The 15605-nt window shown below is 54.6% G+C and overlaps 1 protein-coding gene across 6 annotated transcripts in view; it reads right to left on the bottom strand.

Annotated features, from left to right (window-relative positions):
* ZFR2 (zinc finger RNA binding protein 2) overlaps window positions 1-15605 on the bottom strand; it is a 67216-nt gene that overhangs the window by 19114 nt on the left and 32497 nt on the right. For all 6 annotated transcript variants that reach the window (XR_004180417.1, XM_031660117.1, XM_031660116.1 and 3 more), the window contains exons 2-7: window positions 10726-10936; window positions 9660-9774; window positions 7672-7890; window positions 7331-7584; window positions 3899-4081; window positions 1613-1790 (exon numbers count right to left, since the gene is read on the bottom strand). Coding sequence is in view for 5 of the 6 variants with exons in the window: in XM_031660117.1 (XP_031515977.1) it covers window positions 1613-1790; window positions 3899-4081; window positions 7331-7584; window positions 7672-7890; window positions 9660-9774; window positions 10726-10936 (1160 nt within the window). In the remaining variant the exon portion in view is untranslated. The remainder of the gene's footprint in view (window positions 1-1612; window positions 1791-3898; window positions 4082-7330; window positions 7585-7671; window positions 7891-9659; window positions 9775-10725; window positions 10937-15605) is intronic.

The raw sequence follows: 15605 nt of genomic DNA, 5'->3' as shown, positions 1-15605 counted from the left end.
ACCCCAGGCGCTGCCTCCTGTGATGTCGGGGGGAATGGCCCCGGGCAGCGACCTCGCTCTCCCTTTCATGCCTGCGTGTGACCCAGCCAAGAAACCGAGGCCAGTTTCAATCCGTCAGTGGGGACGTCCTGGATTTAGGTCCTCGCTTGAGGAACCCACCGACAGCACAAAATCCACAGTTAATAGACGATGAAGTATCAGGCGGACCAAGGCTCATACTTAACCTACCCCCGTTAGGCAAAATTATGGAGCCTCGGGTGAGACAAGTATCTTTGTTATCAGAATGACTTGATGGTTTGATCTTCAAAATCATGTTGCTATTCAAGAACCAAGGCTGCTGAGGTTAAAAACAGAATGCGGCTCCCTCAGCCCCTGCCCACGCACAGCACGGTGGTCCAGGGCAGAGACTCTTAGACAGACCCGGGTTCCAACTCCACCTCCATCGTTTACGGCTTTTCCATCTACACATTGGGACTGGTGACAACATTGTCTTAAATGGGTTGTGGGCTGGGCACAGTGGCTCATGCCTGTAAACCCAGGGCTGTGGGAGGCCGAGGCGGGAGGATCGCTTAAGCCTAGGAGTTTCTGACCAGCCTGGGCAACATAGCAGAACTCCATCGCTACAAAACAAAACAAAACAAAACAAAAAAAAAATATATATATATATATATATATATATATACACACACACACAAAAAGTAGTGGGATGTGGTGGTGCACACCTGTAGTCCTAGCTACTCAGGAGGCTGAGCTGGGAGGATCGCTTGAGCCCAGGAGGTGGAGGCTGCAGTGAGCTATGATCGCACCTCTGCACTGCAGCCTGGGTGACCCAGTGAGACTGTCTCAGAAACAAAACAAACCACGGAAAAAAGAGTTGTCATGGAGGTAAAGTGAAGCAATGCACACAAAGCAGTGAGCGGATGCCTGGCATTTAATCCTGGTTAACGCGGGCCACCTCTGACAGCTGGGGCTTTGCACGCAGGGAAGGTAGGGTCACAGGCAGAGGGGCGCAAGGATTCCACCTTCATTTTGTGGTACCCACATAACTCTGGTTCTGAGCCCAGTTTGTTCACTGTGACCACCAGGGTGCACAGGGGAGCAGAGTCGAGGTGGCAGCCCAGGGAACCCGCTAGGTGCAGGGCGAGGGCTTCCAGTGAACCCCAGCACCCAGCACCAGCCCAAATTCTGCTGGAAGAGGCCGGGCACGGTGGCTTATGCCTGTGATCCCAGCACTTTGGGAGGCCGAGGATAGTGGATCACTTGAGATCAGGAGTTCGAGACCAGCCTGGCCAACATGGTGAGACCCTGTCTCTACGAAAAATACAAAAATTTGCCGGGTGTGGTGGGGGGCGCCTGTAGTCCCAGCTACTTGGGAGGCTGAGGCAGAAGAATCGCTTGAACCCGGGAGGCAGAGGTTGCAGCGAGCTGAGATGGCACCACCGCACTCCAGCCTGGATGACAGAGCGAGGCTCCATCTCAAACCAAACCCCACACCACCCCCCGGAGGACGTGACGAAAACCAACTGGATGGTCGATTTTCTCACGAAATGTTCACTGGGCAGGGTGGCCAGGGCTCCCGTGGGTACGCGAACACGCACGCAGACACACATACCCTGGCATGAGGCCTTCAAGGCCACGGGTCTCTTGGTCAGTGCTGGCCTGCTCGGGGCACACACGCTGGGGCCAGTGGCAGATGTGGGCTTGGCCTCCACCCCGGGGGTGCTCTCTGCGGCCGGTGCAGGCTCCAGGGTGGGAATGGGCTTCCCCAGTTTGGTGTGCAGCTTGAAGACCTGCAACAGACAGAGCCGGGCTCCTGTGTGAGGGCCGCTCCCAGCCTGATGGCCTTTTCAAGAGGCAGGAAGCGCCTCCACGGGCGGGCAGCGGGAGTGTGGGTGGGCAGCGGGAGTGCGGGCGGGCAGCGGGAGTGCGGGCGGGCAGCGGGAGTGTGGGTGGGCTGGTCCCGGGGACCCCGCCTCTTCTCTCCTCCTGCGCTCTGGATATCACCCACTCCAGAAGGCCCTTCCCAGGTGGCCTCCTGCCTTGCACACGTGCTTGTGAGTCCTCTAGCGCGGTGACACTCCTCTGACATGTGAGCACGTGGCTCACCGGCTCACGTGGACGCTCTTCCTCCTCTTCCACCACGTGGGCTGCCAGATGGGGCGTCTCAACCTCCCAAGCCCCATCCTAGTGCCCCCGACTGCCCGGGACTCAGCATGTGTGGACGGATGGTGGGTGTGCATGTGTCCCTGGACGGACACCCACGTTCTGCACGCGCGTGTGCACGTGGTCACGTCCGTATTCTGGCCATGCCCTATTCTCAGCCCCTCCGGATGCAAGGCGCTTCTGGCAAAGGTGTCGTGTGCACAGGGCCGCGGTGTGTGCTGGGGACCATCTCAGACACATTTGCCAGCTCCGAGTCTCTGACACGCGCTGCACAAGACCTGCCCTGTAACCCCCGACCCCACAATGGGGGCAGGGCCTGCCTAACCCCCAGACCAAGCCCCAGCCTGTGGGGGTGATGCCTGCAGCTCTGCCCCACCGGCCCCTAGCTCTCCGGTCCCCAGGCCAGTGAGTCTCCTTCCCCCGTTTCTCTGCCCCCCTCCTTCCCTCCTCCATGCCTCCCTGCGCATTCCTCTTTCCCCTGTGGGTTCACACAGGCCCTCAGCAAGCTGTCCTGAGCCGAGCCAGGGAATGAGGCCCTGGATGAGCCTTCAGGCAGCTGAGGGAAAGAAGCCAGGTCCTCGGCCAGGCCTCCCAGGGTGGCTCAGCCTGACAGCCCGGGCTACAGCACAAGCCAGCTGTTCCCCTCCCTGCCCTCAGGTGGGGACTCCGTCCCCTCCCAGCCGAATTTGACATAATCCAGGCCTTTTTTCTTTTTTTTTGAGACCGAGCCTTGCTCTGTCACACAGGCTGGAGTGCAGTGGTGAGATCTCAGCTCACTGCAACCTCCACCTACCGGGTTCAAGCAATTCTCCTGCCTCAGCCTCCTGAATAGCTGAGGTTACAGGCGTGCACCCCCATGCCCAGCTAATTTTTGTATTTTTTAGTAGAGACAGGGTTTCACCATGTTGGCCAGGCTGGTCTCAGACTCCCGACCTCACGTGACCCACTCGCCTCGGCCTCCCAAAGTGCTGGGATTACAGGCATGAGCCACCGTGCCCGGCCTAACCCAGGCCTTTTAAGGCCACAGGAGAACAGTGATTATTACAGCAGCGAGTGTGAAGAGCAAGACCCCAAAGGGAACACAGCGTCGGATCTCATCACAAGGCAAGCCCTGTCCGTCGCCACGCCTGAATGCCAAGCTTTCTTGGAAGTCTGGGTGTGAGTGTCTCGGCCACTTCATGTTTTTGTGCAATGAGGAGGAACCCCTTTTATAAGTCAAAAGGAGTCCAGGTGCAGTGGCTCACACCTGTAATCCCAGCACTTTGGGGGGCTGAGGCAGACGGATCACTTGAGCTCAAGAGTTCCAGACCAGCCTGGCCAACAAGGTAAAACCCCGTCTCTACTAAAAATACAAAAATTAGCCAGGTGCGGCGGTGGGTGCCTGTAATCCCAGCTACTCGAGGGGCTGAGGCATGAGAATTGCTTGAACCCAGGAAGCAGAGTTTGCAGTGAGCCGAGGTCACACCACTGCACTCCAGCCTGGGGGACAGAGTGAGATTTTGTCTCATTTAGAAAACACAATAAAATGAAAAATAAGATAAAATGACTGGAAAGGAGTTTGGATCCTTGAAGATGAGGACGCATGGGCCTGGGCAGCCGGCCCTTGGGCGCGCTCCACTTGGGGAAGCTTCTCCGGGCTCCCTCTGATCTCAACAGGCATCTCTGTGGGTCCTAAGTGCTGACCTGGGGGCCTCCTCCCCAGGGGTGGCAGAGCCTGGGATGGGTGGGGCCGTACCTTCTGGTGCTTGGCTCCCCGGATGTGGGCCGTGTAGGCGTCTGCCCCAGTGCAGGACACGGCGCACAGGTCACAATGTAGCTGCGCCTGCACCCCGCGCGGGCTCCCGTTGGGCTGCACGCCTGTCTTCTGGGCCGCCTCCTTCTTTCTGTGCTTCTGCCCTCCCAGATGTTCCCGGTAGGTCTGCAGCAAGGGGTGAGAGGCAGCGTGAGTGGGGGTTTGCACACTGGCCACGACCCCTCCCCTGCAGGCCCCCAGCTTAGCACGCAGGAACTCGGTGGTAACAGACGCCCACTGTCCCCAGCCCTCCATCCCCTGGTGCCACGGAGGTTCAAGTGTCCCTTTATTCTTCTTATTTTTATTTTTTATTTTTTGAGACAGTCTCGCTCTGTTGCCCAGGCTGGTGTGCAGTGGCGCAATCTCAGCTCACTGCAACCTCCGCCTCCTGGGTTCAAGTGATTCTCCGTCCTCAGCCTCCCAAGTAGGTGGGACTACAGGCGTGTGCCACCACACCCAGCTAATTTTTGTATTTTTAGTAGAGACGGGGTTTCACTATGTTGGCCAAGCTGGTCTTGAACTCCTGACCTCAAGTATCCACCTGCTTTGGCCCCCCAAAGTGCTGGGATGACAGGAGCACACCACCACGCCCAGCCTATCTTCTTACTATAGACTTCTCGAATTTTTTTTTTTTTTTTTTTTTTTTTTTGAGACAAGGTTATGCCCTGTCACCCAGGCTGGAGTGCAGTGGCGCTATCTCAGCTCAGTGCAACCTCTACCTCCTGGGTTCAAGCGGTTCTCCTGCCTCAGCCTCCCAAGTAGCTGGGACTACAGGTGCCCGCCACCACGCCTGGCTAATTCAAGCGTCCCTTCATGAAGCCCACGTAACAAACCCACAGGCTCAGACTGCTAGACATAAGGCTTCTCCCTTCTTCTGAAACTCAAGGAGTTTCTTAGGAAAGCATGCTCCACGCATCACGCGTTCCTTTCAGGGGCTGCTGTATACAGAAAATTCTGACTTTGCAGAATTCAACCTCGGAAACCAAGCAAGGGCACCTGCTGCCCGAAGGACAGTCATGTACACTTCCGTCTTAGGAAACTGCTAATAGACACAGGGGCTCCACCCGGGGGAAGCTACCGTGAGTCACAGGCCTACGCATCCAGTACTCCTGGGCCCAAAATAGCTGATTGCATCTGGGGAAGCGACAGCCAAGCCCTCAGGCGGAATCCTGGGTGTGCTGCTTAAAATCCGGAAACGAAGCCCACCACAGACAAGACGTGGCAGGTGGGCCACGAAACCCAGACGCCCTGACAATGCCAAGAATGAACGTTCTGCAGACTGAAAAGTGCCCCTGAAAATACTGGGGCACACTGGACACTGCCCCCTCCCCTGCAGGCCACCGGCTTAGCGCTTAGGAACTCAGTGACATCGTCTGGTTTTAGGGAAGAAAAATAGGATGTGGGAGAGGCACACATTTTACTGTATGTATGCTCTCTAGAACTTGGGAATCTTTTTTTTTTTTTTTTTTTTTTTTTTTTGAGCCAGTCTCGCTCTGTCACTTAAGGCTGGAGTACAGTGGCGGGATCTCAGCTCACTGCAAGCTCACGCCTTCGGGTTCCGCCATTCTCCTGCCTCAGCCTCCCGAGTAGCTGGGACTACAGGTGCCGCCACCTCGCCCGAGCTAGTTTTGGTATTTTTTAGTAGAGATGGGGTTTCACCGTGTTAGCCAGGATGGTCTGATCTCCCTGACCTCGTGATCCAGCCCATCGGCCTCCCAAAGATGCTGGGATTACAGGCTTGAGCCACCGCGCCCGGCCTAGGAATCTTTTTTTTTTAGATGGAATCTCACTGTCGCCCAGGTTGGAATGCAGTGGGGCAATCTCAGCTCACTGCAACCTCCGCCTCCCAGGTTCACGCCATTCTCCTGCCTCAGCCTCCCAAGTAGCTGGGACTACAGGCGCCCGCCACCGTGCCCGGCTAATTTTTGTATTTCAGTCGAGACGGGTTTTCACCATGTTGGCCAGGCTGGTGTCGAACTCCTGATCTCAGGCAATCCTCCTGCCTCAGCCTTGCAAAGTGCTGGGATTACAGGCACGAGCCGCCGCGTCCGGCCAATAGGCTGTCTGTGCGCACTTTTGGCGTATTCTGGAATAACTAGCCACATGGGCTTCAACACATCTTGGTTTGATTTCTGCCTGGGTCACTAAAACTGACTCTGAGTTCCTCAAAGTACTGACCCTTTCTGAACCTCTGGGATTTTGTCTGCCACACAGAGATGGTAGCCACAAGGCAGATATAAGGATTAAATAACCCACATGGGCCTGGTGCAGGGACTCAGCTTGTCATCCTGGCACTATGCGAGGCTGAGGCAGGAGGATTCCTTGAGGTTAGGAGTTCGAGACCAGCCTGGGCAACATAGTGAGACCCCATCTCTACTGAAAATAAAAATAATTAACTGGGCATGGTGGTTCGTACCTGTCTCAGCTACTTGGAAGGCTGAGAGGAGGACCTGAACTCAGGAGGTGGAGGCTGTAGTGAGCTCTGATTGCACCACTGCACTCTAGCCTCAGCAACAGAGCGAGACCCCCTGTCTCCAAAAAAAAAAAAAACCACACACACACACAAAAACAAACACCTCAAACTTGTATCCCAGCACTCTGCAAAGAAGGCCAGGGTCTCTCCTAGCATGAGATGCAGTGGAGAGCTGCCGGGGCAAAGCGCCTGAGACAGGGAAAGGGTGATCTGTGGCAGGAGGGGTCCCGAGCAGGGCCGGGCTCCCCATCCCCAGCTGGGTTGGGGGTCCTGATAGGGTGTCCTGAGCCATCTCACACCTCTCCAGAGACTCCGCGGTCTCTCGCGGTCCAGAGCTTGCTTTCAGAGCATTCAAAACAAAAGATCAGGGTGTGTGTTTTGCAAAGATAGAGCTCTAGGGTCTGATTATCTTTCCAGGAAACGAGCCCACGATCTCTGTGGGGTGATCTGCAAGCTTTAAAACCTCAAGCGCGTTTGTTTGGTAGAGTCTTTCACGTGTGTCCCAGACAAACACTGCCACACACAAGCACACGTGCACCCACACACAGGCGCAGGCACACACATACACACGCAGGCACACACGCGCACACATGCACGCACACATACACGCACACTCCCGTTTGCACACACATAGGCACACATATACACAAGCATAAACACACACACACTTGCACACACGCACACATACGCACCCTTGCACTCACAGACGCACACATACGCACCCTTGCACTCACACACGCACACACACACAAGCGCTTGCACACACAGGCACATGCATACACCATGCAAGTTTAACACTGGACCTTTTTTCAGCAGGCAGCGACCCTGACCCCCGGGCGCCCAAATTCGGGTTCAGACCTTAGGAACAGAGAGGTCCCGCCCACGGCGGGAGGGCGACTGACCTGGGGGCCCGCGCAGCTGATCTTGCAGATGTCGCAGTAGTGAAGCTGGAGCTGCCTGGGCCCGGCCTTGGGTCTCGGCAGTTTGCTGGGAAGCGGCGGCTTCGAGTCGGCCCTGGGGCTGCTTCCAGAGCCTGCGGGCGTGGGCGGCGGGGGCAGCTGCTGCAGGGGTCCCGGGGGAGGCGGGGGCTGCGCTGGAGGATAGAAAGGGCTGGCGGCGGAGTACACCGATGCGTCATAGCTCGGGTAGCTTGGTGCTAAGGAGGAGAGAAAACAGTGAGTCGGGGGGGAGATGAAGCGGAGGCCGACGGACCGACCGCCTGGGCAAGGAACGCTGGTCTTACCCGTATAGGCGGTGCAGGTGGGATCGTAGGAGGGCGCGGGGTAGGAGGTCACGATGGACACCGAGGACTCGGGCTGGACGCCTGTCGCCGTGGGGTAGGTGTATCCCGAGGACAGGGCGCTGGCTGGCTGTCCGGCCTCCACTCTGGGCGCCTGTTGTGGGGGCTGAGCGCAGCTGTGACCGCCATGGGGGCTGGGCTGCCTGCAGGCCTCTTGGGTCCCTAGGGGACAGGCACAGGCCCTCTGCAGAGCCAGCCCCCACCCCACTGCCCCTCACCTGCGGATGGACCCCGGGCTCAACTGGCTGGAAACGCTAGATGCTTAAGCCGGGACCAGAGGTCAGAGCCTAGGGCCAGGTCCGGGCAGGGACTAGCGGGTGACCTTGTTCCCACCTCTCCTTTCTAGAGCCCAGCTTCTCCCTCCTGCCGTGGGGGAGGAGGGCTCCTCCATGTCTCCGGCTCCTTCACCCACAGAGCTCACCTCCTGCCACCCGGGGAAAGCTTCCTTGGAAAAAATGTTAGCTGCATTTTAGGTTCTCACTTTCCCTCATTCATAGGCCCACACCTGGCAGAGATCCCAGGGCCCATCTGAGCAGCCAGCCCTGAGGCTCACCTGCAAATCTAGGATGTTTTTATTATTATTATTATTATTATTATTATTATTATTATTGAGACAGAGTCTCGCTGTCGCCCAGGCTGGAGTGCAGTGGCGCGATCTTGGCTTACTGCAACCTCTGCTTCCCAGGTTCAAGTAATTCTCCTGCCTCAGCCTCCCGAATAGCTGGGATTACAAGCATGCGCCACCACGCCCGGCTAATTTTTCTATTTTTAGTACAGACGGGGGTTTCACCATGTTGGCCAGGATGGTCTTGATCACTTGACCTTGTGATCTGCCCACCTCAGCCTCCCAAAGTGCTGGGATTACAGGTGTGAGCCACTAGCCTTTATTTTGTTTTTTTTTTTTTTAGAGACAGGGTCTCGCTCTGCTGTCCAGGCTGGAGTGCAGTGGTGCAATCACAGCTCACTGCAGCTTAGTTCCTGGGCTCAGGCGAACCTCCTATCTCAGCCTCCTGGGTAGCTGGGACTATATGTGCACACCACCATGCCTAGCTAACTGTTTTGCATTTTTTGTAGAGACAGGGTCTTACTATGTTGCCCAGGCTGGTCTCGAACTCCTAGGCTCAAGCAATTCTCGCACCTTGTTTGGGCCTCCTAAAGTGTTGGGATTACAGGCATGAACTACCTTGCGCCACCTCTAGGATGGTTGAGATGTAACTTTCACCAGTGCAGTGGCTCACACCTGTAATCCCAGCACTTTGGGAGGCTGAGGCAGGCAGATCACCTGAGGTCAGGAGTTCAATACCAGCCTAACATGGTGAAACCCTGTTTCTACTAAAAATACAAAAAATTAGCCAGGCATGGTGACGCGCACCTCTAGTCCCAGCTACTTGGGAGGCTGAGGCAGGAGGATCGTTTGAACCCGGGAGGCGGAGGGTGCAGTGAGCTGAGATCACACCCCTCTACTCCAGCCTGGGCAATAGACGACACTCCATCTCAAAAAAAAAAAAAAAAAAAAAAGAAAGAAAGAAAAGATATAACTTTCAGGCTGGGCATGGTGGCTCATGCCTGTAATCCCAGCACTTTGGGAGGCCAAGGCGGGGGGATCACGAGGTCAGGAGATCGAGACTATCCTGGCTAATACTGTGAAACCCCATCTCTACTAAAAATACAAAAAATTAGCCGGGCATGGTTGCGGGCACCTGTAGTCCCAGCTACTTGGGAGATTGAGGCAGGAGAATGACATGAACCCGATAGGCGGAGATTGCAGTGAGCCGAGATTGCGCCACTGCACTCCAGCCTGGGCAACAGAGCAAGACTCTGTCTCAAAAAAAAAAAAAAAAAAAAAAAAAAAAGATGTAACTTTCCCAAGGTTTTCCTGTGCTTCAGGGAATGTCTCCTCGTCCGCAGCCCCGACCCTGCAGATGGCTCACCTGGCTGGCAGGAGTCTGTGGCTGTCATGCGCCCAGGCTGGAGGGCAGGAGGCTGGAAGTACGGCCTGTCCTCGTAGCTCCTGGCAGCCACCGACTGTCCGTAGCTGTAACTGTCCTATGTGGGGGTTTCCGCAGGAGAGCAGCTCAGGTGGCAGGTGCAACGCGCCCTGGCCACACTGCACTCTGCATTTAGTCCTTCCCGCAGCGCTGGCTCCTAAGCATCTGCCCAAGACCAGGCCCTGGCCCAGGGGCAGGGGGCAGGGGATGTGGCTGACACAGCAGCTCTCATGGAGCTGACACTGATTTCCAAGAGTCCGACTGCGATTTACAAGAGGACGCTGGGTGTGGCAGGAGAGGGTGGGTTTGCAGGGAGAAGCCCCCGAGGCCTTAGCAAGGAAACGGAGAGGGAGGAAGAGGGTGGGGTCAGGTGGGTGCTGAGCTCGGGTGACAGGTGGCCTCTGATGCCGTTGACCGACACGACCTGGGGACGAGGTGCAGGCGGCAGGGCTGGGGAGTTGGAGCATGGTCATGGGGGACATCTTTGCGTCATCAAGTGGGAACACAGTGGCTGGGTCTGCAGCCTGAGTGCCTTGGTTGGGAAGGTGGGATTGTCACCACCCAGCTGTGCCCCACATGCCACAGACACCCTCTTAGAAAGGCAGGAACCCAGAGCGTGGGGAAGAGGGGGTGAGTCCTGGTCTCTCTGGGGCCAGGAGACTGAGGCCATCTGTCCTGGCCAGGGAGGGGTCCTCCAACCCAGGTGACCCTTGTCCTCCTTCATAGTCACTGCTGAGGCTGGGACAAAGCTCTGTGCTGTCACTGTCCCCACTGCCCTGATGTGGAGGTATGCATGCGGCCTGTCCCCGAGAGCAGTGGATTCTTTTGGAAGCGACTCTGCCCTGATTTCTCCCCACCGCAGGTCCATAATGCCAGCAGAAGGGTCCCGAAGGAAGGATCACGGTTAAGAGGCCTGGGAGAAGGAGTAGCTGCGGGGAGCCCACCGCTCTCACCCACGCAGGGCGATCTACGTTTCCCGGCAATGCTGGTCAAAGAAAGGACTGGATACCTGGTAGGTAGCCATGGTGGTGGTCGTGGGGACGGGCTCCTGGGGTCGGCTGCCGTAGGTGAACTCCTGGCTGGAGTGGGGCTGGTATCCACTGTACCCTGCTGGGGCAGCTGGGGGAAAGGCCGGGTTTGCGGCGGGGTCCATCCCAGGAGTGGGCTGTGCAGTATAGCTGGCCCCCGTGGTGAGCAGGGGAAGAGTTGGAGTCTGGGCGCTAGAACCACAAACACACACACAAGCCCCACGGGTTAGAGCGAGTTCTAACCCTACCGGACCTGAGCTGCCCTGCTTGGTGGAGACCCTCCTAGGAGCCCAGGCACAGCTGGAAGCACTTTCCACAAATTAACACCATCTCACAACAATGCTGTAATGCTGGGACTATCACTGCACCCAATTTACAGATGAAGAAACCGAGGCACTGTCAGTGGCAGAGGTGGGACTCAAACCCATCTGAGTTCCGCTTTGTAGATGATCTACTTATGTGGCAGGGCTTTTTCTCCATGTCAAGATTCTTCAAAGAAAACTGAACTTTTTTTTTTTGGAGACAGAGTCTTGCTCTGTCACCCAGGCTGGAGTGCAGTGGCGCGATCTTGGTTCACTGCAAGCTCCGCCTTCCGGGTTCAAGCGATTCTCCTGCCTCAGCCTCCTGAGTAGCTGGGGCTACAGGTACCCACCACCACACTCAGCTAATTTTTTTTTTTATATATTTTTAGTAGAGACAAGGTTTCACCATGTTAACCAGGATGGTCTCAATCTCCTGATCTTGTGATCTGCCCACCTCAGCATTCCAAAATGCTGAGATTACAGGAGTGAGCCACTGCGCCCAGCCAGAAAATTGAACTTTAACAGTATAGTGTCTGGCCGGGTGTGGTGGCTCACGCCTGTAATCCCAGTACCTTGGGAGGCTGAGGTGGGAGGATCGCTTGAGCTCAGGAGTTTGAGACCAGCCTGGATAACATAGCGAGATGTTGTCTCTTCTAAAATAAAAAAATAAATAAATAAAAAAATTAGCGAATGTGATGCTACATGCCTGTAGTGCCAGCTAGTCAGGAGGCTGAGGTGGGAGGATGGTTTGAGCCCAGGAAGTAGAGGCTGCAGTGAGCTATGATCTTTCTACTGCACTCCAGCCTGAGCAACAGAGTAACACTCTGTCTCAAAACATACCAAACAAAACACAGTACAGCTGTCCCTCGGTATCTGCAAGGGTTGAGTTTCAGGACCCCCTCAGATGTCATGGATGCTTGAGTCCCTGACATAAAATGATACAGTGTTTGCATATAACCTAAACATACCATCCCATATACTGTAGATCATCTCTGGATTACTTATAATCCCTAATACAACGTAAGCACTATGCTAATGGCTGTTACACTGCATTGTTTAGGGAACAATGAGAAGGAAAAACCCCATACAAGTTCAGTACAGATGCATTATTTTTCCAAATATTTTCCATCCTTGGCTGGTTGAATCCATGGATGCAGTGCCCATGAATGCGGAGGGTAAACTGTATTTTCTCTTAAAAAAAAAAATTTTTTTTGAGACAAGGTCTTGCTCTGTCACCCAGGCTGAAGTTCAGTGCTGCGATCGTAGCCCACTGCAGCCTCAACTTCCCAAGCTCAAGCAACCCTGCCTCAGCCTCTGAGTAGCTGGGAACACAAGTGTGCAACCATGCCCAGCTAATTCTTTAAAAAAGTGTTGGTAGAGGTGGGGGTCTCACTATGTTGCCCAGGCTCTGACTATATATATATATTTTAACAGAAGAAGTCAGTCCACCTGATTATTAAAATAATTAGCACTCAACTAAAAAGTCTTCGCTAAAAAGAATGAGTGTTTGTAGGGTTTGCACAGTGCCGAGGCCTTTGTCCACATGGCCTCATTCACGCTTCAGAGGAGGTGCGGCACCATTGCTCCCCACGATCTAGATGAGAAAACCTCCAAGGAAGATCAGGGGCTCACGTCAAGTGCAGGGGCGGGTTCAGAGCCAGATCTTTCTGACCCCAGTGCCCCTTGCTTGGCTAAATATCAGCCACCCAGTAGACAGTTCCGGAGTCTAAAAGCCCATTTGCCAGGGAAAAGTATCAGTAAAGATTTTAGCCCAATACCACTATGGATGTGTATTAAAAAGTGAACCTCCAACCCCATAGGGGAAGGAGCAAGGTGTGAGGGTCATTTTGGGGAAAATGGATTAGAGGGCAAAGAGGCTCCACACCACCCAGCCCCCAACCGGGCCCTGCCGTAGACTCCTGCCAGCCTCCATGCCACCATGACTGTGGACACTCATCCACAGCGTCAGGCCTGGGGACAAGGAGACATTCCCCGCAGCACAGGACAACCTCATGAAAGTTGCAGCTTTTTTTATTTTTTGAGACAGAGTCTCACTCTGTCGCCCAGGTTGGAGTATAGTGGCACAATTTAGACTCACTGCAACCTTTGCCTCCCGGGTTCAAGCATTCATTCCTCTAGCATTTTCACACACTTGTCCTGAGCCCCATGCTGGACACTCATGAACACCATGACTGTGGACACCTGATGGACACCATGACTATGACACCCGATGAACACCATGACCGTGACACTCGATGAACACTGTGACTGTGACACTCAATAAACACTGTGACTGTGACATTTGGTGAACACTGACTGTGGAACTTGATGAACTCCATGACTATGGGACACTCAATGGACACCTTGACTGTGACACTCAAACACCATTACTATGGACACTCATGAACACCATGACTGTGACACTTGATGAACACCATGACTGTGACATTTGAACGCTATGACTACAGACACCTGGTGAACACCATAACTGTGACACACAATGAACATGACTATGACACTTGATGAACACTATGACTGTGACACTCAATGGACACCATGACTGTGACACACGATGAATGTGACTGTGACACATGATGAACACCATGACTGTGACACTCGAACACGATGACTACACGATGAACTGTGTGAACACTCGATGAACACTGTGACTGTGATACTCGATGAACACCATGACTGTGATATGCAATGGACACCATGACTGTGACACTCAATGAACACGGTGACTACGGACACTCAAACACTGTGACTGTGACACTTGATGAACACCATGACTGTGACACACGATGAACACCATGACTGTGACACTTGAACACGATGACTATGGACACTCGATGAACACTGTGACTGTGATAATGAACACCATGACTGTGATATGCAATGGACACCATGACTGTGACACTCGATGGACACCGTTAACTGTTACAGTCGATGAACACCATGACTGTGACACTCGATGAACACAGTGACTGTGACACTTGATGAACACCATGACTATGGACACTCAATGATCATGACAATACATTAGATGAACACCATGACTACTGACATTCGATGAACACTGTGACTACAGACACCTGACGGACACTATGACAGTGGCAGTACTCCTGTCCCCACACTCCCATAGGTGGCAGTGAAAAAAACAGAACTACAGAGTGAGTGCTACCTAGGCTGCACTGAGCACCGATGGATGAGCCAAAGAGAGGAAGGTGGAAGTTTCCATGCAGGAGCTGGGGCAGAGTAGAGCAGGGCTGGCCTCAGTTGTACAGCCCTTGCTGGAGACCACCCCAGCCCCTCACCCTCCTCCCTCCTCACCAGCATCTCTTTGTCCTCCTGGCAGCCGGAGAGGGGTCCTCTCAAGGTACAGCCCTAACCATGCCATGTCCTCCTCAAAGCCCTCCCAAGGTCCTGCCACAGCCACACCCCACCGACCCCATCCCCCCCGTCTATGGCTCCCCTCCCCGCTGCCTGCAGGTGACTGCTCAGTGACAGCCTGGGGACGAACCCTCCTGGAGCCCCTGTGGCCTGATGCTGATCACCCTCCGTCCCCTGGTCCTGCTTTCTTCTTCTTCTTCCTCCACCACCCGGGATACACTGCATGTCTGCTCACAGGCCGTCTCCTCCCTGGCCCTGACGCCCGGGGATGCAGGACCAGCTGCAATTGCCCAGCTGTCTCCTGGGGCTGTGGCATGTGGCACGTAGCAGGGGCTCTGTGCACATCTAGGGAGGGCAGGTGCATGTGCCGAATGGTGCTTGTGTTCGGGAGGGCTCTGTCAACCACCTCAGCCTGTTTCTCCAGATTCTCCTGAAGGACCAGAAATCGGCAGCTCTACATAAGGATGGACACGTCCCCTGGGACCGCACACGCTCTGATCTGCACCATCGTGCAGTGTTTTCATCTCTCCCAGGAAAAGCAGAAGCCCCCTATCCATTGTGAAGAAACATTCAGATTCCGCAGATCGGCCATTGTGAGATTTGTGTTTCTCTTCTGGAAGTCTCAGAGACTTTACTGGCCAAAAAGTCGATTAGGAACGTGGTCCAGGCCGGGCACATGGCTCACGCCTGTCATCCCAGTACTTTGGGAGGCCAAAGCAGGCAGATTACCTGAGGTCAGGAGTTCCAGACCAGCCTGGCCAACATGGTGAAACGTCGTCTCTATTAAAAATACAAAAATTAGCCCAGCGTGGTGGCGGGTGCCTGTAGTCCCAGCTACTCGGGAGGCTGAGGCATGGGAATCGCTGGAACCCAGGAGGCGGAGGCTGCAGTGAGCTGAGATCACTCCATTCCACTCCAGCCTGGGTGACAGAGCAGGATTCCGTCTCAAAAAAAAAAAAAATGATCAGTAGCTCTCTTAACCTCCTTGGGGTTGAGACTTCTTTTTTATGACAAAATATTTCAAACATAGAACCACCGAACAAACGCACATCACTGAGATGGGTAAGTGTTAATGTTTGGCTGTATTTGTGTCAGAGCTTATTGCTTAAATAAATAGAACTGAAGCCCCACCTGGATCCTATTCCTCTCTCTTCCTTCCTAGGGTT

The sequence above is a fragment of the Papio anubis genome, chromosome 20, assembly GCF_008728515.1.
Source record: "Papio anubis isolate 15944 chromosome 20, Panubis1.0, whole genome shotgun sequence".
In the NCBI taxonomy this organism is placed as follows: Eukaryota; Metazoa; Chordata; class Mammalia; order Primates; family Cercopithecidae; genus Papio; species Papio anubis.
Note: the sequence above shows the minus strand (reverse complement) of the source record. Positions and strands in the feature narration are given on the sequence as shown.